The sequence below is a fragment of the Cygnus olor genome, chromosome Z, assembly GCF_009769625.2.
Source record: "Cygnus olor isolate bCygOlo1 chromosome Z, bCygOlo1.pri.v2, whole genome shotgun sequence".
In the NCBI taxonomy this organism is placed as follows: Eukaryota; Metazoa; Chordata; class Aves; order Anseriformes; family Anatidae; genus Cygnus; species Cygnus olor.
Window position 1 is genome coordinate 80,736,581 of NC_049198.1, and position 24,811 is coordinate 80,761,391.

Consider the following 24,811-nt stretch of genomic DNA (forward strand, 5'->3'; position numbering starts at 1 on the left):
CGCTGCGGCCCTGGGTGCGCCAGCAAGCCAGGGAGTTGTTCGGGGCTGCCTGGTGGGATCAGGACGTGCTGGAGGCCAGCATCATCGCTTGGCTGTGCCGCTGCGGGCTAGATGAGCAGGCCTTGGTCCGGGAGCTGCAGCCGTTGCTGCAGGGCCACACGGTGAGCTTTGTGCAGCAGCTCATTGACACCATGGTGGAGATGTGCAGCGACGAGTTCCTTGAGGAACTGGGGCTCCTGGAACCCCCTCCTGCCAGCCAGCAGCAGAACGGCCTTGAGGTGGACCTCGAGGGCTCCCAAGACACCTGAGAGCCAGAAGACAGTCCTCCAGCCACCCCCAGCCCTGCTGCCTTCCCCTGGGACACTCCTGTCACCATCCTGCTCTCCTCCAGCAGCCCAGAGGGTTCTGACATCGAGGAGCTCCCCAGCACCTCCAGTGCCGCCCTGCGTGGGGGTCCTGGCCACCTGCCCACTGCACCTATCCCCGGGGAGCAGGAGGAGCCTTTCACAGAGCCAGGACAGGTGGCAGCAGAAGATGCCGTGGTGCAGGGCTGCAGCCACGGGCCCTCTCCTCCTGGCCGGGGCAGGGACAGCTCACCTGGGGGGCCCTGGCGCCCCTCAAAGAGGAGGGCCGACAGCAACCCGGACTCTCCCCAGCCCTGCAAGAGGCCCCGGCACCTTTAGCAGGCCGCAGCTGGTTGTTGTAAAAATAAAAAGTTGTGACTCTGCCACAGACAGTGTCTTGGTCTTCTTCACAGGATCACAGAATCATACCATCATAGAAATGTAGAGTGGCTCAGCTTGGAAGGGACCTTAAAGATCATCTAGTTCCATTCCCCCTGCCATGGCCAGGGATGCCACCTACTACATCTGGTTGCCCAGGGCCTCACCCAACCTGGCCTTGAGCACCTGCAGGTTGGGGCATCCACAACCTCTCTGGGCAACCTGGTCCAGTGCCTCACCACCCTCTGAGGGAAGAACTTCCTCCTAACCTCTACTCTAAATCTCCCCTCTCTTAGTTTAAAATCATCCCCTCTTTTCCTGTCATTAACAACATTGTAGCCCTCCTCTGGACCCGTTCTTACAGACCCCTATCCTTGGGTCCCATATGGGATTTACTGCTGGGAGCACCAGGCCTGGATGCAGCACTCCAAAGGAGGCCTCCAAGAGCAGAGTAGAGGGGTGCAATCCCTTCCCTTGCCCTGCTGCCCACGCTTCTGGTGATGCAGCCCAGGAGGCAGTTGGCCTTCTGGGCTGCAAGCGCGCACTGCTGGGTAGGGAGCAGCTCTTTATTTTCCACGTGCCTTAGAATAGTTTCCAGGAGGATCTGCACCATGATCTTGCAGGGCACAGAGCTGAGGCCTGTAGTTCCCTGGGTCTTCCTTTTTCCCTTTTTAAAAATGGGGGTTATGTTTCCCCTCTTCCAGTCAGTGGGAACTTCACTGGACTGCCACGATTTCTCAAATATGACGGACAGTGCCTTGGCAAGTATGTCTGCCCATTCCCTCAGGACCCGCAGATGCATCTCCTCAGGTCCCCTGGACTCATGCACGTTCGTGTTCCTTAGCTGGTCTCGAACCTGATCTTCTCCTACAAGGGGTGGTTTTTCATTCTCCCACTCCCTGCCTTTGCCTTCTGCGACTCGGGCTGTGGGGCTGGAGCTCTTGCCAGTGAAGACTGAGGTAAAAATAGTCTGTAAGTACCTCAACTTTCTCCACATCATGGGTAACCAGGTCTCCTCTTTCCTTCAGCAGAGGGACCACTTTTCCCTTGTCTTCCTTTTGCCACTGATGTACTAGAGGAGCCTTTCTTGCCCTTGATGTCCCTTTCCAGATCTAATTTTGTGAGTGCTTTGGCTTTCCCCACCTTATCCCTGGCTGCTCGCACAGTGTGTCTGTATCCCTCCCAGGCTACCTGTCCTTGCTTCCACCCTCTGTAGGCCTCCTTTTTCTGCTTGAGTTTGGCCAGGAGCTCCTCCTTCCTCCATGGAGGCCTCCTGGCGTTTTTTTGCCTGACTTCCTCTGTGCTGGGATGCATCGCTCCTGAGCGTGGAGGAGGTGATCCCTGCGTATCAGAGAGCTTTGTCCGTCCTGCAGGGCCTGTCCCAGGGCACTCTACTGAGCACGTCCCAGAGGAGGACACAGTCCCCCACAAACGGCCCACAAACAGCCCACAAACACCACCCCCCCCGGTGCAGAGCGCCGACCCTCCCAACATGGCCACCCCGCGGCGCCACCCGCGGCCGCAACCTCCCTCCCGTCGGGCACCGCGCGGCGGCAGCGATTGGCCCCGGGTTGGCGGCGGCCGGATGCGGGCGGGCGGTGCGGGAGGTTCGAACGGCAACGGCCGCGCCGGGAGCCGCGGCGGAGCGTTGAGGGCGGGCGGTGCTGGTGCCCTGCGGGGGGGCTGGCGGCGGGCGCCGGTCTCTCTCCAGTTGTGCCCGGCGGCAGGACGGGAGGCTGCGTCTCAGTGCGAGGGGGCACTTCTGTGCTGTGAGGTGACAGCGCTGGGACGGGCTGGCCAGCGGGAGGTGCTGCCTGCTTCTCTGGAGATGCTCAGAGCCCGCCAGGGCGCCGTCCCGCGCGAGGTGCTCTGGGTGGCCCTGCTCCGCGGAGGGTCGGAGTGGGAGATCTGCGGAGGCCCCCCCCCCTCCAGCCCCAGCCGCCCAGTGATGCCGTCGGTGTTACTGCTGGGCAGCTGCGAGTGGACACATGCAAGACGCCACGCTGGCGCTGCTGCAAGTGCCCCCTTCGCTTCTCGGAACGTGCTTAGAGTAGGACAGCACAAACGCAGGTTACGCTTTCTCATTGCAGGTGCTTGGAAGAAGTGCACAAGGAGTGCACCTCCCTTGCTGGTCTCACCATGTCTGTCAGCACCTATGAGGAAATTCTCAAGTACTACGAGTTACACGAAACAATTGGAACGGGTAGGAATAATCTCTGAACAAAAACACGTGCCTGTTTTCTGTCTGACCACTCTAGTATTTATCTGAGTATAGATTAACTGTTATTACAAAGTATGTCAGCTTTCAAGCTCGTGTGTTTTTGGAACAGAATTCTGAAGCTAGTTGGCAGCCAATAACTTTAATCACCTCTTCCTCTAATGAAGACGTTGTACACAATTATGCTACGTACTCTGCTGTACAACTGAGACTAAAAGGATGATAGCACATCATCACACTGAGCTTTAAATGTCTGTATTTTCAATTTTAGGTGGGTTTGCAAAGGTAAAACTTGGACAACATCTTCTTACTGGTGAAAAAGTTGCAATAAAAATCATGGACAAACTTGCTCTAGGGGTAAGTCAAAAACATTTTACAGTTGATAGCATCATCTGGTTCTTGTACAGTTCTCAAGAGCAAAGGGGTGTGATATATAAAAATGCTACCTACTAGTCCTGCTGCCTTTTAAAGGATGCTGTAGAGTTGAAGGAATTTTAACAGTGACAGAAACCTTGTGCCTTCTTGTGAAGTGGGCAATATTCACTCACTGTAAAATGGAAGAAGTTGAAAATTATTACAATAATTCAAACAAAATGCTGGTGAAAATACTAGATATTTTACATTTTCGGGTTTTGCTGATCAGAATTATATGGGGGGAATGGAAGAGCTGTAGATGAGTTGATGTTGAATCGTATACTGTCATAAACATGCTGTGAAATTTTGACTTCCACAATAGTCTGCTGCTTACTGTTGTGTCAAAGTAATGTCAAAGTAGTCACCAATTTCATACCTTACTTTCATGGTCTCTTAGGATGACTTGCCTCGTGTTAAAACAGAAATTGATGCCATGAAGAATTTGAGTCACCAACATATTTGCCGGTTGTATCACGTTATAGAGACATCCAAGAAAATATTCATGGTCTTAGAGGTAAGAAACAGTATTTCTGCCGTGCTTGAGGTTACAGTACATGATCTGTCTGCTTTAGCAATATACAATAATATAACAGAAAAGCTGAAATGAAGCATTTCTTAAGAGGTTATCTAATTGATGAGTTTGTTCAAGATTCATTACTCTAAACATTAAGCTGAAAAGACATATTCTGTCTTCTCGTAAAAGCCACTCTTTGGTGTTCCCAATCAGTGAAATAAGTTTAATTCCTACCTTGCATTTCAATTATTTTAAAATAGCACCAGCAAGGTCTGTGAGACACCAGAACTCACAAATGATTGTCATCTACTGGGTGGTTTGCACCACTCATGACAGGAGTGTAATGTGTTGGATACAAAATTTGAGGCAAGAATCAGACTTCTTGGCTTGTGTGGTTTGCTGCAGTGGTGACCCATGCCAAACTTTTGGGTACTGATAAAACAAAGGGAATGGTAGAGCATCCTATAGCTGCTGTCCGGTGCTTTTTGTGTTCTCGTTGCTACTTAGATTTCCTGGATATGTTCTAAACATAGTCTCATTTGAGCTTTACCTTTCTTATTGCAGTATTGTCCTGGAGGAGAGCTGTTTGATTACATTATTTCTAAGGACCGTCTTTCAGAAGAGGAAGCTCGTGTATTTTTTCGGCAGATTGTTTCAGCAATTGCTTATGTTCACAGTCAGGGATATGCCCACAGGGACCTCAAACCAGTAAGCATGAATAGTAGTCACATTTTTGTAAATAATAACAAATGATCTGACATCTTCTGGAAATGTATTGTTTCTGCTTGAAACTATGTGCCTCGGCTGAAATGGATGTGGCTGACCCTGAAGAAGGATTTTCCTCTGAAATAGAAGTAGAACATCAGTACTGAGAGTACTGCGTTCAGCTCTGAGGCCTCCAGCACAAGAAGGACACGGAAGTATTAGAACAAGTCCAGAGGAGGCCACAGATATGATGAAGGGCTGGAGCACCTCTCCTACGAAGTCAGGCTGAGGGAGTTCGGGTTGTTCAGCCTGGAGAAGAGAAGGCTCCGGGGAGACCTTATAACAACTTTCCAATACCTAAAGGGGGACTACAAGAAGGTTGGGGATGTAGGAATAGGACGAGGAGTAGTGGTTTTAAACTAAGAGTGTAGATTTAGATTAGATATAAGGAAGAAATTCTTTACTTTGAGGAGTGTGACGCATTCAAGAGGTTGCCCAGAGAAGCTGTGGATTAAGGCTAGGCTGGATGGGGCTTTGAGCAGCCAGGTCTAGGGGGAGGTGTCCCTGCCTGTGGCAGGGGGAGTGGAATGAGAGGATCTTTAAGGTCTCTTCCAACCCAAACCATTCTGTGATCATGCTCTGAATGGGAGTGGAGCAGAGACATGGAACTAATTTGGATGTTGGTTAGGCATTTCTATTATGCTCTTTGTTCCAGTAGGCACCTGGAGAGAGCCTTGATAGTGTCAATATGTTGTGCAAACTGTTACGGTTTTGTGCCTCAAAGAACAGAGTCTGATAGCTTAAATGGAGGATACATATAGAGAGGGTGCAGAATAAGATGCATGCTATTGGTCCCATCCTATGGCTTTTCTGTCATTGCAGATCAAGCACTGGTTTAGTGGTTGGAAGATTTGAGTGTTTCTCCACAAATGGGTTAGAACTTTGCATTGTTAGAGATGCTGATATCTCCAAGAAAAGCAAACCCTTGGAGCTCAAGCAATTTCCCAGACAGCTTATAAGATCTTTGTCTGCAAAGAGCCTTTTCCCCAAAAACAGAAAGTGTTGTTTGTGCCTTTTGCAAGGAATTGGCTTCTAGCTGATGAGCTGGTGAATCCAGAGGAGGATATGATAACTTGGGTTGGAAGCGACTGCAGAGATTTCTGCTTGAACCTCCTGCTCAAAGCAGGACCCAGTGTCTGATGGCTTTATCCAGAGCCATCTTCAAGCCCTGCCATGGACGAGGCTGCACGCTTTTTCTGGGCAGTCTGTTGAGTCCCTGACCATCCCCTGAGTGAATGCATGCCTGCTGTCTGTCATCATCCCACCGTGCCCTGCTGAGAAGAGCTTGGCTCTGTCTTGCTGCCCTCCTTGTACGTGTGAAAAGGCTGCCATGAGGTTCCTCTGCAGACTGACCAAACATCTTTCCCTCAGCCCCTCCTCACAGAGCAAGGGCCCCAGCCCCTGAGCAGACTGGAGGCCATGCACGGAGCTTTCTTCCATTTGATGTCTTTCCTGCAGGGGGCCAAAACCTAGATGCAGCGTTGTAGATGTCCAACAAGAGCTGAACAGAGGGCTCAGCCCCCTGGTCTGGTGGTGCTGCTTCCTAATTCAGCCCGTGGTACTGTTGGGCATCTTTTGTGCCTTTTTGTGCCCTGTTCAGCAGATACAAACTAGTCTTTGCCACCTGCGGTACCGGACTATGGGGTGAGCTTGCTGACAGCCAATGCTGGTCTGTAGAGGAGAGCTTTTCGCAGCCTCTAACTGCTGACAGCAGCAAGAACTAATGAAAGAAAAGGTGGTTCCTCGGATGCTCAGCTGAAAAGCATTGTTTGCTGCCTTCTCTTTCACCAGGAAAATCTGCTGATTGATGAGGAACATAATTTGAAGCTGATAGACTTCGGACTCTGTGCAAAGCCAAAGGTAAGAGCATCTGCTCGATCCAATACGATGTGCACCCAAGAAATGCATGTTTGACCACAGAATGCAATGCAGTGACTTGCCCAAACACCCTAAAGTAAAGCCATTGATGTGGTTGGTATACAATTACTGCTTCCGTGGAAGGGACTGAACTGCGCAAGAGAACAGTTAACAGCTGTGGTTCTGAGCAGCCTGTTAAATAGTTTTCTCCATGTAGACTTGGTATTTTTGTAACCTAAGGCAGAGATCATCTGGTACGTACGGCACCTTCTGTCTCATACAAGGGCCCGTAATACTAGGTTGGCATGCACTTTTCCCTCATGCATTTTTCAACTGTGTATGTCTTTCTTCAAAAGATTTTTGTGGAGATGGAGATTGTGGACAGAACCAACCAGTTTATACAGGTGACATATGCAGATCCTCTGGTTTTATGTGTTTGTACTGAATTGTTTCTTGATCCTAAAAAAAGTTTTTAGGAGCCTTTTCTGTTTGCTATTTTAACATGCAAGGCGGGTGCTGGTGAAGATCAATGTAATGGGAAGACAGTTTTAGGGATTCCAAGAGAGTTATTCACCCTCAGATTGTTTTACTTGACTCAGTAGAGCAAGTTAGAGCATCATGCTGGTAGTCGAGACCCAACAGGGCATCAACTCAGTGGAATAACGTCATCTTATTGTGACCTGTGTAGAAGACAGTGCATGTGAAATAATAACATGGTTTTGATAAGGAAGTATTTTATCAGTGGTTCTTTGAAAAGTTATTGCGTTAAGTATTGTCATAAATGACCAGCTAGCCTCATGCCCAGTAGCTCTTAGATCACTTCTTCACAGTTTGTATCTTTTATCTGCACATTTGCACAGGGAATTCACATTAATAGATGAGGAGCTAAGGAAAAGAATGCATCTTGCCAAGGAACATAGATAAAGGAGCAGTTTGGGATCAGAATGTGTATAGGATGTTTGTGGTCTTAGACTGTTTGCTTAGTGTATCCATATATGACAACAAAGCAAAATAAAAGGTGAACATAGATGCATAGCAGATGAAGAGGGAGCCTCTGAGGCTTCTACTGTGTCATTACTAGATGACATAAACAGTGTTAAAGCCAAGGCTTCAGTGTGACTATTCTGATTTCTGTGTTATTCTAGGGAGGTCTTGATTACCATCTGAACACCTGCTGTGGAAGCCCAGCTTATGCAGCACCAGAGCTAATTCAGGGCAAAGCATATATTGGATCAGAGGTATGTAGCAGAGTTTTAGTGGAGTTTTTTTCCCTCTGGTGCCCTGTCTGTAAAGGCAGTGAAGTTGGGGTACGCTCGCTTGGTTTCCCTCCTGAATGCCCCTGGACAGCATTACTTTGGTACTTCCCACAGCTGCCTCAAGTAGCCTTAGCAGTCGCAGACTCAAAACAGTGCCATTGGCCACAGGTCAGGTAGCTGGCTAGTTTGTATCTGGCTAATCCTTACCTACCTACACCAGTTGCTCCATCTTTTAGTGCCCTACAAAACAGTAATGTTCTTCTACTACAAAATCTTTGAAGGAGCAATGTACTCTGTCAATCACTCCTCGCTTGTCACAAACTTTTGTGCAGTCTCAGAGTCTTAAATGATTTGTCAGGCTTTTCTTTAGCTTGCAAGTTGTGCGTGAAGACTCGGTCCCTTTTTGTTGCACAATGTTGTAAAAATTGAGAGCAGAAAATGTGAAGAGGTTTCTCAGCTTTGATTTCATACCTGGAACTCTGGGACTACTTGCAATTTGCATTTGTTAATCTGTCCAAAATGTTCTAATGGGAATCCCTTCATGCTGCTTGAATTGCTTTGCTATTAGGACGGAGTCAGTCTTTTGTTTGTTCTCATAGCTTTTCACCGCTGTTGTTGGCCTCTGATTCTTGCTTTTTTTTTGTTTGTTTTTCAACAAGACGAGCCTACTTTTCATGAAGTGTATGTGGACTTTGCCAAGGGCGGACAACATGGTCTGTCACGAAGCCCTTTTAGATACATCTGCTTTGTGAACATCTACTCACTTTTATTTTTTAGGCAGATATTTGGAGCATGGGTGTACTGCTGTATGCTCTGCTGTGTGGCTTTCTCCCTTTTGATGATGACAACGTCATGGCAGTCTACAGGAGGATAATGGTAGGTATTGATTGTGCTAGGAGGGACATGGCTGAGTGTTACAAGAGGTTTGCTTTTCTGGTGACAGAACCTGCTGAGCTTTGCCTAAGGCGAAAAGGCCTTTGTGCTGCATTTTGTCCATTTTTGCTGCTCTTCCTAGCAGTATTTTGTGGATTTGTTCCACTGGCCTTCAGGGTACTCTAGCCTGGTGCAACTGGTTCATGATAGCAAGTGGAGTTTCAGGAGAAGAATTTTCTTGCCAATGGGCTGGATTTTTGGGTGGGATTTCATCTGGCTTCTCCGTATGCTGTGACAGAACTGTAAATCTGCCATTGGATTTTCCAACATTGAGTGTTCTTGAATGCCAGCTATTCTCCTCTCTAGGAAAGGCAGGATTCTGCCTCCACTATTGCGATTTCCTCGTCCAGAATGAGCATGCAAAGAGCTTTCTTCCATTTGATGTCTTTCCTGCGGGGGGCCAAAACCTAGATGCAGTGTTGTAGATGTTGTCCAACAAGAGCTGAACAGAGGGCTCAGCCCCCTGGTCTGGTGGTGCTGCTTCCTAATTCAGCCCGTGGTAGTGTTGGGCATCTTTTGTGCCAGAAGACACCTCTGGGTTACGTTCAGTGTGCTGTCTGTCAGCACCTCTCTGTCCAGAATGAGGAGGAAGTGCAAGACCCCATAAATTGCCTCCAACAGAAAAGGCTGAATAGGTAGTAAGTAACAGCATTGAGTCGTTGGTTCTGTTTCCCCGTAAATTCCTCCCAGTGCAGCTAAACAGCTGCTGTTTGGCATCCTGTAGACAACTCCACCATCCACTTGCAGGCTGCCAGCAAATTTCTGTGCACAAAGCCTCCAGTAAGCCAGCGGAGTGCGGAACAGCTGTGTTGGCTGAGGTCTTTGGCTTCCTCTACCTGCTTCTCCTTCCCTGACCAAGAGCTTGGTATGTCTGAAAAGTAGAGGAGCATCCTGAAGAGGATTCAAGGACTGTCCTGGTAGGAGGGACAGGAGGTTTTGGAGTCTACAAGGATGATTTCTGCAGAGTTGAGGCCTCACTGCCTAACACGCGCAGGAGCCAGGAGCTGCATTCTTTGGAGTGGTGGAACATTGGCCAGTGGAACTTGTTGAGGTGAACAGAGACGAGCAAGTTTTAAAACTCAGTCTGAGTGCAGTGGAAGAGGGAAATCTCACAGGTGTTAAGATGCAGGCTTGCTATTTCTGCTCTGAATTTGTTTTAATTCTGTGTGGCTGCGAGCTGAAAATTGCTTGAAATGGAGACACTTAGGCATGCTTGTGGAATTGAATTTCAAGCGTTACAGATGCTGAAATGTACTGTAATCTCAGCTCAAAGCTGTTGGAAGGCTGCTGCTTGAATCTAAGCTCTACAGTTACCTTAAAGGAGGCTCTAGCGAGGTGGGGATTGGTGTCCCCAAGCACCAAGTGGTAAGACAAGAGGAAATGGCCTCAAGTTGTGCTGGGGGAGGTTTGGGTTGGCTATTAGGAAAAATTTCCTCACTGAAAGAGTTGAGAGGTATTGGAACAGGCAGCCCAGGGAAGTGGTTGAGTCACCACCTCGGAGGCATTCAAAAACCGTGTAGATGAGGTGCTTGGTGACAGGGTTTAATGGTGGGCTTGGCAGTGCGAGGTTAAAGGATGGACCAGATGATCTTAGAGGTCTTTCCCAACCCAAATGATTCTATGGTCCTATGACTGGAAGCAGGATCACAGTGCTTGCACACAGTGTTTCTTTCCCTGGAATGCTCCACATCTCTTCATTTGGGAATACGTAAGTCAACCAAGTATCTGCTATAACTCCTGTAAGAAGAAAATATTTCTGGAGTGATCTTACGCCTCTGGTAGCTCCTGCGAGGTATTTGCCCTCCAGCCCTGTCCTCAGTCAAGGAGATGCTACTTCTGTTTTACCTTCTCTCCTGATCTGTAGTAATATATTAAAAGCAAAGTGGATGGGGCTTCTCGGATCCACATGCTGATCATGTGTGTTGCTCAACTTGCCTTACTTTCCCAGTAAAGCTGCATTGTGAAATTGCCCACCATCTGTTTCTAATGATATCACTAACCATGTTTGTGAAGATGGAACAGGAGGTCTGGTGGAAGTATCTGCTGCAGTAGTGTGGTCCTGACGGATGGACCCCGTGGTACAGACCTATATTGGAGCAGTTGCTGAAGAGCTGCTGCCTGTGGGCAGCCCCCGTATGATGCATTCAGGAAGGACGGCATCCCGTGGGAGGGACCCCACGTGGAGCAGGGGCAGAGAGGGAGGTGTAGGGAGCAGCAGAGACAAAGCATTATGGACTGACAACAACAACCCCATTCCCTGTTCCCTTGCATTGCTCAGAGGGAGGAGGCTTTTAGTTCTCACTGCTCTAGTTTGTTACCAATTGTCAATACATTACATTGATCTTCATTACACCGTGTCTGTTTTACTTATAACGGTATCTGGTGAGCCATCTTCATGTCCTTATCTCAACTCACAAACGTTTTTTTGCATGTGGCTGTTCTTCCTTTTTGGCTGAAAAGAGATGTCACTATCACCTAAGTAATTTAATAATTCCATTTGACCTAACTATTCAAGGTTCATTCTACACCCTCTTTATTTTTTTTTCTGCAGAGAGGAAAATATACTATTCCCAAGTGGCTCTCTCCTAGCAGTACGCTGCTGCTTAACCAAATGCTACAGGTAAAGGTGCTGCTTCTATTCTGATAGGTCTATAAAATGCTATTTCATTAGGTCGGAATACTACATCAACAAAGTACTTAGAAAATATTTGGTGTTTGAAGATTAACTCTTACATGTCTGAATCCTTGAAGGAAAGGTTAGCCTTGTCTTCTTCAGAAAATTCTCACATAAGACTGTAATAATACTTCTTGGATATAGAAATAATTAAAATGTAAATAATTAAATTAAGTCTTGAGGCACCTTGCATTTGGGAGTTCTATTGATACAGCACAATTAAGAAGTGTTTATAAATGAGATGTGTTATAAATGAAGCTGAACATATTAAATATGCCCTCAGGCCACATCTAGGCAGTCTAGTCAATGCAGAATGTTCCTGGAACGTGTACTGTAACCACAGCTTCCGTAACTGCTCTTCACAGCTCAGACATTTAACCTTCCTTTTGATGGGGTTCTGAAACACTGTTGGTTTCTATTCTATCGGTTCTAACAACCAGAAGGTCTGAATAAAAGATAAGTTGTTTCTTCTGTTCTCAAAGATTTGCGTAACAACTTGATTCTTCCTGCCCACTAGGTGGACCCAAAGAAGCGGATCACAGTTAAGCATCTGTTAAGTCACCCGTGGCTCATGCAAGGTTATTCAGATGCTGTCCAGTGGCAAAGTAAATACCCAGTAAGTACACTTGCCAGGAGGTTCCTCGGCATTTCATGTAATCTTATTTGCTGTCACAATGGTACTGATTGTTTGCAATTTCTTTTGAGGAGGCATTTCAAGATGTGTTGTCTTTGTATTCTGTAGTTGATGCTTAATTAGCAAAACAGCTAGCTCCTCATCAAAATGTGCAGAATTTCTGTATATGAGCAACCAGTTGATTCTCCAGGCTGCTTGGTCAGTACTTTGTTTAGGGGGTAAAAAGCAAGTATTCTTGTTTTCCTTGGACATGCTTATCTTAATTCCAGTTCTCACTGAGAATTGCTCGTTTGGCCAACAAGCTAACCTCTTCAAAAGCGTGTTTCTCCTCTCTGTCCCTCCTCAACTCTTTGTGTGTGAGATGAGGGAAGTGTGGGGGCTTGGGGGAAATTCCAGCTGTCATTAAGTGCTGAGGAGCAGCTGATGCTCATTTGCAGCCAATGCCTCCTGCTGGCCACTGGGTGCCACTGTTTCTCTAGGTAAAGAACAGCTTGCTGCACATGCACTGTCAGTTTTAAGTGGCTCTGGCAAAGACGTGCATGCCTGATATAGCTTTGCATGTTTAAGAAGAGATAAAAGTGTAGCTTCCACTCAAGTGAAAAATCTCATCTGCAGACAGGCTTTCGTATGTGAGTTCAGAAACTCTCACCAAGGAGGGCCGAGACGCTGAAGTTGTGTGACTCTGTTTACTCACAGCAGTATTTAGCTGTGATGCTAAATAAAGTACGAAATTTGAAATCATGGATAATTATGGACTCAGCCTGCTGCATATCACAGCAGTGTCATGGTCAGATGTGACTCAGTGAGACAACCTGAAAGCTTCATGCTTTAATGTAGTCCATGTTCTTGCAGCAGGGACACCTTGACGAAGACTGCGTGACAGAGCTTTCCGTGTTTCACAACCAGAGCAGGGAGAGTATATCAGAATTAATATCAGAGGTAAGAAATACATGTTGTTAATTTGTTGTAATTAAGCACACTAATACAGTAAGTAACCTTAGCGTGTTAACAGCCTCATGGTCCCTTATTCTCAGGCATGAGTTTTGCTGTGCTTTTCCGACCTATGGAATCCCCACAGACCTTCAGGATTTATCACTACAGCTCTGAAGCTCAAATTTGCCTTTTCTTATTCCTCCTTTCATTGTGTTTCCTAAGCCTTATTGTTATTTTCTACCGTGCTAATATCCTTATGAATTGCTGAAAGGCAAAATAGACTCAACCTAAAAATGTCTGGGTGAACAACGGATGTCATGCACTGGCTTAACTCCTTGCTTTGAAATGTTCCGATAGGGAAGAGAAAACTGTCAGTGCATCACTCCGCCAGGCTATAAAATAAGCATGGGGGAATTGCTTTTCACAAACTTTTAAAGAAGTGAATCTGTTCCTGTCCCATTGGAATATAAATGACAAAAGCTGAGCTGACTACCTGTAGAGGAATTGTACCAATATGTTAGGAGTGACATTCTAAGCTGGTAGTAGAGACTTACAACATGAGGTGGACTCTGGCTTTAACCTGATTCTAAAAATTGTCCCTTGAATTTGAATATTTTGAATAAGGGAAAACAGTTCTCACAATTAAGTTTGTGGCATTTACACAGTCCTTTACTGGAGGACTTCTAATGTGTTATAACTAATTCAAACTAGTAATACTATGCTGCGAGCCTGTCAAGAATTATACCTGTGGTACTTATTGTAGTCAAGTTGCTGAAAATCACACCAAAAATTGATGTTGCTTGGGGTTAGGCTGGAACATGACACAAAAAAATGGGAGTCTGGTTGAAATACTAACCAAACAGGGGCTTTGCCATTCACTTCTGTAGAAAGATTCTTGTCTTAGCCTTAGTTTTCATTCTTGATATTTTTACTATACAGTAGGTTTCAAGTATGAAGAAGCATCGTCTTTATTTCAAACATATTGTGTGAATCAGCTCAAGTCTGAAACTTTCTGAACATGATCAAACTTAAGGGTTGCACGTCAGGTGGAAAAAAAATCAGAAATGTAGAAATTGTCAGAAGGCTGAGCTTACTTCCTACTTACAACTTTTCCAAAGACATCCAAATACCTTTGTTTTCTAGTGGAATTACGACCAATTGTCAGCAACATATCTCTTGCTTCAATCCAAGAAGGCTCGTGGCAAGCGCGTTCGCTTACGGGTTCCGTTGCTAACACAGCATGCCAGCACAGCTCAATCAGCAGGCCCAGAGGTAAGTTTCAGAGTTCAACAGGACAACATACTGATAAAAATGTTTCCGTGTTACCAAAGTTCTGCCTGGGAAAACAGATTGATGCCCTAATCATCAGTAAGAGAGCATGTATGCAGCCAGCTCACCTGCATGGTGGATGAAGGGAAGGTGGCAGATGTTGTCTTTCAGGATTTTAGCAAGGACTTTGATTCTGTCCTTATGGCATCCTTCTGGACAAATTGTCCAACTATGCGATGAACAGGTGCACACTACTCTGGGTGATGAACAGGCTCAATAGCAGAGCCCAGAGTGTTGTAGTGAACGGGCCTACATCTGGCTGGTAGACAGTCAATGGTGTTCCCCAGTGCTCCATTCTAGGGCCAATCCTGCTCAACATTTCTATCCATGACCTGGATGCAGGCGTGGACTGCATTCTCGGGGAGTTTGCTGATGATACTCAACTGGGAGGTGCCTCTGACTCCCTGGAGGGAGGAGAGGTCTTGCAGAGGGATCAGGATGGACGGGAGCACTGGGCGATCAGCACTGGCATCAAGTTCAGCAAAGGGAAATGCTGGGTGCTGCGCTGGGATGGAGCAGCGCTGAGGTCGGGCACAGACGGGGGACGAGTGGCTGGGGAGCAGTTCAGCAGGAAGGGACCTGGGGATGCTGGTGGCAGCAGGCTCAACGTGAGCCAGTGGCGAGCCCTGGCAGCCAAGGGGGCAAACCTGTGTTGGGGTGCATGAGACACAGCCCAGCCAGCCCGCCCAAAGGGGTGAGTGTCCTGCTGTACTGAGCTGGTGCAGCCTCACCGGGAATAGTGCGTGCAGTTCTGGGCTGCACAGCATAAAAAGGATGTTGAGGCACTGGAGAGCATCCAGAAGAGGGCAACAAAGCTGGTGAAAGGGCTGAAAGGCATGTGCAGTGAGGAGAGGTTGAGGATACTTGGGCTGTGTAGTTTGTAGAAAAGGAGACTGAGGGGTGACCGCATTGCTCTCTGCAGTTTCCCAAGAAGGGGAAGCACACAGGGAGGTGTTCACCTCTGACCACTGGGAACTAATGGAAGGATGTGTGGGAGCAGTACCATGGAAGGTTCAGACTGGATGCCAGGAAAAGTTTCTTTGCCAAGAGGGTGGTCAAAGACTGGAACAGGCTTCATAAAGAGGTGGTCGATGCTCTGTGCCTGTCAGTATTCACGAGGCATTTGCAGAATGACCTTGTTAATATGCTTTAACTTTTGCTTAGCCCTGAAGTGGTCAGGCAGTTGGAACTGATGATCTTTGAAGCTCCCTTCTGACTGAACTGTTCTGTTCTAAACAGTTCAGTCTCCTCATTGTTTTAGCCAGCTGGGCTGCTACTACAAAGTAGCAGTACTGGAACAATCAGTGGGGAGTACATGGTGTGTTGGGAGTACCGCAGAGAATCTCCCTTTGGCAGCTCCTGGAACCAAAATAGCCCATTGTTTGGCCTGTGTGAGTGTTCCAGATTGTCTTTTGTGATGCCTACCTTTTTACTTTTCCTTGTTTGTCTCTAAATATTGTTGTACCTTGTTAGTTGTGTTTGGCTTAGTAAGGAAGGTCTTCTGAAACATCCTGGCATATCATCTGGGCAGCCTACTTTGAAATGACATGGATACTACATGAGTGGATGGTTAAAGGGCAGAGACCTGCTCTTCCTCATCTGCTTCCTTTTTGAACAGAATCTCTGAGAGGAGTCAGGTTATTTTGAGTAAAGGAAACGTTGTTGTTGTTGTATTTTTTCTGAAGAATTGGATTCTGAAGTGCTTTTTTGTGTAGCTAGTTCTTAATTTTTGTTCCTGTGCTTTGGCAGAAAAGTGCACATAAGGTGTTTCAGAATTTGTCTGAAGTTGCTAAATTGCTTGCAATATCGTATGTAGTATGCAGCTATCTGTGATGTCAGCAATAATTATGCTTTACAAACTCAAAAGCATTCAGTAAAATTTCAGACTTAGTGTAAGCCGTTCCTTCTTTGACCTCTGAACTTCTGTGTAAAATTGTTAGCTAGCTAACCAAACATGCTATTCCCTGTAAAGACAAGCTCTCTCAGTAAATACATTATTATGCATCTAATTCACTTGCATGTAAATTATTTCAGTTCATTCATCCAGCTGCTCTGTAATACAGATGAGAATTCTAAGATTAGTAGTGCTGCATAACAGACTATGTATCATAAGTTTTGCTGACTATGTATGATGTGATTTCTGTGATCAAAGTGGGTTATTTTTGGCACTCAGACCATTATAAGGTTGAGCTTCTTGGTTCAGCAACCAAGTTGATGAAGTTACTTCATCTATATTTGTGGAATGGTATCTCAGGCTACTTTGATCTGGCTATTTAACATATGTATTATGTCTTAAGTGATTGTGAAAATCATGTCCACGTAATACTAACAGCCCAGTAGCCCTACAGTGCTCAGGACAAACTTTACTTGCCTGCATGTAGATAATGCAAGTGAGTGTCAACTGCATCTGCTGAAATACCCAACCAGCAAATACGTCTATTTAGATCTGGTCTCATGTAAACAGAACCTTTCACATAACCAATTACCTGGGGGGGCTGTTCAGCCTGGAGCAGAAGAGGCTCGGGGGTGTGTGTGGGAGGGAGGTTGTCTTATCAATGTGTGTAAGTACCTGAGGGGAGGAAGCAGTGAAGAGAGACCCAGGCTCTTTTCAGTGGTGCCCAGCGTCAGGACAAAGAAGAGGCAATGGGCACAAACTGGAACACAAGAGATTCTGTTTAAAGATAGGAAACACTTCTTTACTATGTAGATGACGGAGCACTGGCACAGGCTGTCCAGAGGTCTTATGGAACCTCCCCTTCTGGAGATATTCAAAAGCTGCCTGGACGTGGACCCAGGCGTCCTGCTCTGGGTGTTCCTTCTTAAGCAGGGGTATGGGACCATAAGATTTCCAGAGGTCCCTGCCAACCCTATCCATTCTATGATGACACAAGCCTATGCATAATACTGCCTTATTTCAAACTGTTAGATGTAGAAAGATATTCCAAAAAAATCACCATGCAATATATTTCTTCTAGAACACAGTAGTCAAGATATCCTGTTCAGGATTTCATATTGTAATGGAACATGATGTCAGCTATAATACAGGGTTGTTGGATTCTTGGCTGTAGCTAGCAGCCCTCTGGTAAGGGCCTTTTAGTAAGTTATAACAGGCGATCTAGTACCACTAGTACTACTACTTTCAGTAGTAATGAGACGTCTGATCATTGCAATATCTGTGAACATAGGCTGAGAGATGTATTTCTGCCAGCAGAACATAGTTTTGCTAAAAATACATACATTCTAGCTCAGGATTGATAATTTAAACTAGCCACATGTGATTTCAGCAAAGTGGTATGAAACAAGTCCTTGGGAAAGCGGTTCCTGAAATCAAAAACTAGAAACTAAGGATACTGTGATATCGTTATTGAATGTGGTGTGGGGCATGAAGGTGAGAAATCTTGACTGAAGTTGTGAATTGTATGATTTAGTAAATCATACTTTGTCTAGGCTTGCACATAAGTGAAGTCTTCTGAATGCTGGTTCAAGTGGTACTGTGGATTCTGCAATCACATGTTTTGAATGTGATGTGTTTACTGTTATCTGGCCCCCTTTCAACCTTCGCTGCCTTCTTCTCTGGGGTTCTTTCCAGATTATTATTTGGCTTTTGATGAAAAGAGCTCATGATCCAAGCCTTGAAATCAAAGGCAGGTATTTCTGTGAGTTGCTACTCTTCTTGACACAGGTTGTGAAAGATAACATGTGCTTTGAGGATAATTTCCTATCTGCTCTTGATATAATTGACAAATCATTTGACAAATCCACAATGGCAATATTAAGATCATATCATAAAATGTAGGCTGCTGGCATGGGAATTTCCATTAGCTGTTAGGAACTTCTTAAAAAAAAAAAAGGCAGCTTTAGATGTTACTGATTTTTCTTCTGATGAAATCTCACTTTTAATACTGCAATGAAATCTCAACTTTCTTTTGTCTCAATCTTTCTTTTCAGTCTGAAAAAACTACGACATGTGAAGATACACCAGACTCCAGTGAAATGCCGTATGCATTCGGATCCATGGAATTTTCTGATGCAGCTTCACTGTTTGAAGAGTCTCCATTGGAAGGGTTTATTCTAAATAGTCACAGAACAAACCAGGTGTTTGAAGAACTAGTGTTAGTTCCTTAAAAAAAAAAAAAATACAATTCTTAATGCAGAAATCTTTTTCTCATTGTACATAATACTTATTAAATATTTCAACATTTAGTGTTCCATGGCCAAAAAAAAGTTACAGACTGAGTAAAGAAGTACGCTCAGCTAAATATTTGAAATGATTAATACTTAACATGATTAATTTGATGAGAACTTTAACATTGACCTTTAGTTTGCTTAAAAACAGCCTGTAAAGGAATAAGCAAATGAGTCAAACAGGATTTTAAAACACATTGGAAAATAAGGCACAGCTAATGAGATTTTGGAGCTAGGTTAGAGCTGGACAGGTCTTCGAAGGTACAGGAAGAAGTTCAGTATTGGCAAGAAAATCCATGGTGAAGCAATGCAAATTATACACTTAAACCAAATGCAAATTCATAGCTGTTTTTAGATTAGCTGGTGAGGAACAATCTTAAATGTGGAAGCTGGAGAATTTAGATGAGCAGATAAAAGTCAAATGACTCAATCTGTAAGAAATCAAGTCATTGTAGGAGGGAATCAGAGGTACTGAAGAGTTTTTAACTATTTTGCTCAATAGACGAGTAGTGTATGATACTTCTGTAACCATTGTGTCTGACCTGCTTAGATTTTAGAATTTCCTTGTCAGTAACTTTCCTGAATGTGATCAGAATACAGTCAAGGATGCTTTTTTTGTTACATCTCTAGCAGCATTCAAGTCGTGATGCTCAACTGGATAATACAGAATTCACACTGTCAACTCCAGTGACAAGAAAAGTGGCATCAAAGAATCATGCAAGCAAAGAGAATGTTGATACAGAGTCAGCGTTAAAAAATGAGATACCCTTTGCGCTTCCTGCTCCAAAGACTCCCTTCGGAAAGAGTCAGATTGAGAAGCAAGTACAAGGCATATCCATTCAAGGACCTGCCTTCAAAGGTATGTTGTGTGTAACAAATGAAAACCAAGAACACGTGTTGCTTAGGAATATTGTAAATTAAAATATGAACACAATATTTTTGTATCCAAAACATCTGTTTCTGGAAGACTTTTTGTCACTGTATACATTCACCAGCGTGTACATCAGACAAGGTGCTGCAAGAGGTTTAACCATATGTCAGGGTGTGGTACTCCTATGTTAATTACAGAAGTCATTACTTCTTACAGTTTCATATGAATGTGCCTTTAAATGCACTTTGACTGGGAATCAGGTGTTGTATTCCTAAAACCAGCATGTGTTTCCGCTTTCCCATGAAGGTTTAGAAGATTTCTTCATTCTTTGTTTTTTGTTTGCTATTACCTTGAGTGAAAACAAAGTTATGCTTCTAGTCATCTGGTTTTATTGCTTTTAGCTTTTAAAAGAAATCTAACTGCTGGATTTCTCGTGGTAGCGTATCATTATTTTCACAGTACCTGTCCAGAGTGGCAGTGAAAGTACTTATGTTAACAATGTGTAAGTCTTACAATTATGTGATGGACCACAGAAACCTGCATACATTATGTCAGCTCATGTGAGTTCCAAAAATGTCTGTCCTCAGCTTGTCTAGTTCGTTCTTATAAAAACTGGCGGGTCCTGTATACCTGTTACTGTTTCCTTCAGCCATTAAAACTAAAGTTTTGGTGTTGATATTGTAAATGTTAACTCTGTCATTCAATACTAACGACTCCTTACAACAGGAGACTTTTCTGTTCTAGATAATAGGGGATATTGTTCAGAAACACTAGGTTGTTGCAGGATGACTTATGTTATAAAGGATATTGAACATACCACTGTCCTTCCTTAAGTATTTAAGGAAGTATTTACTGGCTAGTTGTTTGTACAACTTTGATTTTTGTCGTAAGATTATATGTGGTAACTTGTGATGCTTCTCTTAATGATAAGTTTAAAAGGCTAAAGTAGGTACTTCTGAATTGAGAAATGCAGAAATATGGTTCTAGCTCATTTTAGTTAGACGTTTCTGAGAGTTAAACAAATTTTTTTTTTGTTTCACTGAACGTTCATACATTCAGGATAGGTAGTAGTAATTCTTAGAGATAGCAAATGGTGGAAGTAGCAGTTGGTAATTTTGAGATCATCATTGTCTGGGGCCAAATGCAGTTCTGTAATGCTGAAACTTTGAGCATTTAGATAGGGTTTAATTGTAACAACTGTTATATGGACAGTTTCACTTATGGTTTATTTCTGCACATTTGAAACTGTGTTCCACAGAACTCTGCCAGTGTCGATAGTAGAACTTTTTAGACTATTATTTAGTGTGTATTATTAAACATGGCTATATAATTCACACCTTTTCATGTAAAGGAAATGACTTGGTTTAGAATGCAACTGTTTGACATAGCAAATTCCTCAGTATTTATCATAGGACCAGTGGCAGAGCAAGAAAGCAGTTCTAATCCTCTTTCCTTCCAAACTCATAATACTGAACTGCACAGTCACTCAAAGACTTGACTTGTAGAGATCTGGGGAATTCAGCCTCAGTTTTTCTTTGTGTAGCAGGGATAGTCTTGTTATATTAAAAATATGTTTTATTACTCTGAAGATGCAGACCAGAGATAGATAGGGGGCTGGTTTTAAAAAATAAATCACTAATTATGAGAAATCCTGAATTAAGAAAAAATCCTCTGTTTCAAAAACGTACCTGTTTGGCTTGGATGTTTTCTTTCAGAGAGACAGTTCACAACAGTCACTCCAATTAAGAAACCCAAAAACCCAGCAAATACAAATGAACTGACAGCAGCTGAGGTTCTTCCTGAAAGAAGGTAAATGTCCAGTTATTTGTATACATTTCTGATTTAGAGCAGTGCTACCTTAATCCATGAACAGCTTAGGAAGCCTTGTTTACAACAGCAAGCTGTATTCCCACTATCTGGTTTAAAACCTTCCTAAAACCTTGTTCTATATTCACTAGAAAATACTGAAGGCAGAAAAAAGTTTTAAAACTAGAAGTCAATTGCCTTCAGAATGCATTCCTGTTTTCTGTAATGTAAATTCTTTCTTGTTCCAGTTCCCTAGAGTGTGGTTTTTGTATACCTCTCTGAGTTTAAAGCTCAAGTGACCTTTAAATAGAAACTCTCTTAATACACTACACTTCGTTTGATTTTTTTTTTTCCATTCTGTCAGCTCTGGTAATATTGTAATGATGTATCTGATATAGCTAGCTTGTGAATACTGACATAAAACAACTAATTAAATTTTTTTCTTTAACAGGTGTCACTCGGTGGAACTAGATCTCAACCTAGCCCATGTGGATAGCAACCAAAAGAAGAGAAAGGCCAAGATATTTGGAAGTCTTGAAAGAGGCCTAGATAAAGTGATCACAATGCTTACACCAAGCAAAAAGAAACGATCCACTAGAGATGGGCCAAGGAAACTTAAGGTATGGCTGCTGGGGAAATCTGATATGGAAATAGAGGATAGTTATTGAAAACATCCAATACCTTTAGGACTGGCCTTGTGAAAACTTCTGTGGTCTGACTTGCCTGCACTCTACAGAAAATCGCAGTTGCTCTTACTGCGTTTCTGTTAATGTGATAATGCCCCAGTTATTAACAGGGGAGTTAGTGCTAGTCTGGGCTCAGGCAAGTTGCCAGCACATCAAGGGAGGGATTTGACCATTGCTTTTTGTGTGCCATATAGTCAAATAGGAGGGAAACAGGATGGGTTTAAAGGGGAGCCCCAGCTGAAAATGTTTAATCATATTTTTGTATAAAGCTATTGCTAGCTTTCCCATTGGTGCAGTAAGGTGAGTTTTGATGATATCCCTTGCTCATTTTTTGTAGTCCAGGAGTGATATACATGGGAAGGTATTCCAGGATAGTTTTTAGAATTCAGGAGAATCTGAGATTAAGCTTAAAACCTAAAGTACTGCAGCCCGTAAATGAATTTCTGACACTGTCAGCATAATTTTTAATTTTTAAGTTTTGATGTCTCTTCATCCAAGACAGTTTATTACTACTAGTTCTTTAAACAGCCTTAGAATAAGCAGTTCCTTTGCACAGAACACTTTAACATTAAATTAATAACTTGTGCCTACCACAGTTGATTCATAGGTTTGGTATTAGTTTTCTAGAATATACATGCGTTGGCATAACACTAGACCTTTCCATGCAGTGAACAGTACCATATAAATCACTTAAAGGGATTTTATATTTGAAGAGAAGAAGTCCCTTCAAAAGAGAAGTTCAAGAAGTCACTTAGTGGACAAGTCTGTTATATGCAGCATTAAACCTTGATATAAACAAAACTATAATCATAAACTTATGGGTAGTAAATAACCTTGTTTCTTTAAATGCTGTGATGCCTTAAGGCTAGAAAAGCCTCATGGAACTGTGTGTGTTCCTTCATACCAGAAGCACTGTCTTGGCTAAGCAATAAAGGATAGACAATCTCCCAGCTAAAGGGTGCTTTAAGCACAGTCTTGTGTCTGTCTTTCGTAATCCTGTCAAGCAATCAATTCTGGTTATATACAAGACTTTTAACGGTCTCTTTGCTGCCCTGGCCCATCACTGCTACTTCGGATTTTATGCTGGATTAGAGTTTGTGCATGCTTTGATATTAATTATCCGGAAGTTCACCTTTAGTGTTTCTGCTGTTAACTACAGTGTCTTAATGATGATAATATTAGGGATTTGAAGCATTTTTGTCAATACGGTTAGATGTTCTGAAGCTTTTTGTATGAAAAGTTTCCATAATATCTCCAGTTTGGGGAGAAAGATGACTTTTCTTGACTTTTTTTAATGGGCTGACTACTTTTAGGCACACTATAATGTTACCACTACTCAGCTGATGAATCCAGACCAACTGTTGAATGAAATAATCTCTGTCCTTTCAAAGAAGCAAGTGGAGTATGTTAAAAAGGGGTAAGTGGAAACAAGGATTACTTCCGCATATACACGTCTAAATAGCCAGTACCCTAGTCCTTGATAAAGCAAAGTATTTAAATTTTCTTTCTCGGCCCCACTCTGTAAAATATGATACTTTTGCAGAAAGCATAGAGGACATTAAATGTTTGTGTGTGATGAAAATTGCCCACACAACGCAAAGCAATGTTACATGAGGTCTCATAGAGCTCTTTGACAAATATTAAACAGTAATGGTGAGGTGACACTTAGAGGCTGATGAGAGTTTTGTCTATTCTTTGTGAAATTTTAAATATAAAAGATGGGTTATGACACAAATTAGACAATTTGGGAGGGTAATGTGGATACTTGCAACACTTATTATTGGCAGTAAAAACATAAACATTTGGCCAAGAGATCAGTGTATTTTTTTAAAACTGCAGAGAATTCACACTTTGTGCAAGTTTATTTTAAATTTTAGGATTTGCTAATGAGACTAAGTACTAAGACTAGTATCAGTTCCTATTTTTGATCCAAAATTAATGTCTGTTTGCTAGTTTTCCAAAGCATGAAATAAATGTCTTGCATTGCTCATTAATATGTATCTTCTGAAGTGCTTGAATATTTAATTGTCCAGTATGTCAGAATATGCCTGAACCTCTGATGCTCAATCTCAAAATGTGGACAGGTACATAACTACAGAGAAGAGCCCCTCTCTATTGTGGTGATTTTAAACTTCAGAATCAGTTTTTCCATTTCTCATACTAGCAACAGTTGAGCTATAGCCAACCACTCAGCAGTGGTCTCTGCAGAGAGGAGAGGTGTCTCCAGGTAAAATGCAGGAGCACCCCAGTGCCTTCCAGCTCTGTACTCCATGAATCAGGGTCTGTGGCAGCAGTTCCCATGGCTGGGGTAGGCCTTTACTGTCATATATTTGTACTTGGGTGAAACGATAGCATTGTAGGACTAATGTAATCAAAACTCTCAGTTGACTTCATTATGGGTTGTTTTTTCAGTAACGTGAATACCAGTGGGGTAATTTCTGTAAAGTGCTGTTATTCATTCAAAATTGTATTTCGAAACAAACATTAAACAATTAAATGATTTTAATTTTCCTTTGTTTTGTACAGTTATACCCTGAAATGCCAAACACAGTCAGATTTTGGCAAAGTAACTATGAAGTTTGAGTTAGAAGTATGTCAACTCAGTAAACCTGAAGTAGTTGGTATCAGGAGACAACGGCTTAAAGGTGATGCTTGGGTCTACAAGAGACTGATGGATGACATTTTATCTAGCTGCCAAGTGTGACTGGTTGATGCATGTGCTGAGAAAGAAGCAGTTTTGTACTGAGGCTTTAATCATCATTCCGAAAGGATCTGTTTTGAAAAGTAATTATTGATCGCATTCACAGTTGTATTTGAGATTCTGTCATCCCTTGTTTTTAACCATCCCTCTTCGTATATATACTTCCTTCATGTTTCCCCTTTATAAGAAATTTGTCAACTTTTGCTAAATGTTCTGCAATTGTAACTCTTCTGAAATAAAAGTTTAAACTGTCTCCCCCCAACCCTGCTTCCCTATTTTTCACATATGCAATTAAAAAAGGTATTGGTGTTCA

The 24,811-nt window shown here is 43.4% G+C and overlaps 1 protein-coding gene across 7 annotated transcripts; it reads left to right on the forward strand.

Moving 5' to 3' along the window:
- Window positions 1-2,030: 2,030 nt before the first annotated feature.
- On the forward strand, window positions 2,031-24,811 carry MELK (maternal embryonic leucine zipper kinase). Of its 7 annotated transcripts, none has more exons than XM_040541625.1 (18): window positions 2,031-2,370; window positions 2,813-2,925; window positions 3,212-3,297; window positions 3,752-3,868; window positions 4,433-4,576; window positions 6,425-6,493; window positions 7,636-7,728; window positions 8,524-8,622; window positions 11,231-11,299; window positions 11,871-11,969; window positions 12,840-12,926; window positions 14,064-14,192; window positions 18,198-18,344; window positions 19,065-19,293; window positions 21,021-21,114; window positions 21,563-21,731; window positions 23,111-23,214; window positions 24,324-24,811. In XM_040541625.1, exons 2-18 carry the CDS (start codon window positions 2,862-2,864, stop codon window positions 24,499-24,501), a joined length of 1,977 nt encoding a protein of 658 aa, XP_040397559.1. In that variant the 5' UTR covers window positions 2,031-2,370; window positions 2,813-2,861; the 3' UTR covers window positions 24,502-24,811. The 7 variants fall into 7 exon arrangements, with proteins under 7 accessions (XP_040397559.1, XP_040397556.1, XP_040397558.1 ...); XM_040541622.1 differs by having other exon boundaries at window positions 2,294-2,370; window positions 19,068-19,293; XM_040541619.1 differs by having other exon boundaries at window positions 2,311-2,496.

Coding starts and splice junctions, on each gene's coding strand:
- MELK (XM_040541625.1), top strand. CDS start 2,862: ATGTCTGTCAGCACCTATGAGGAAATTCTCAAGTACTACGAGTTACAC. Junction 3,298..3,751: donor TGGACAAACTTGCTCTAGGG/GTAAGTCAAAAA, acceptor ATGGTCTCTTAG/GATGACTTGCCTCGTGTTAA. Junction 12,927..14,063: donor TATCAGAATTAATATCAGAG/GTAAGAAATACA, acceptor TTTGTTTTCTAG/TGGAATTACGACCAATTGTC.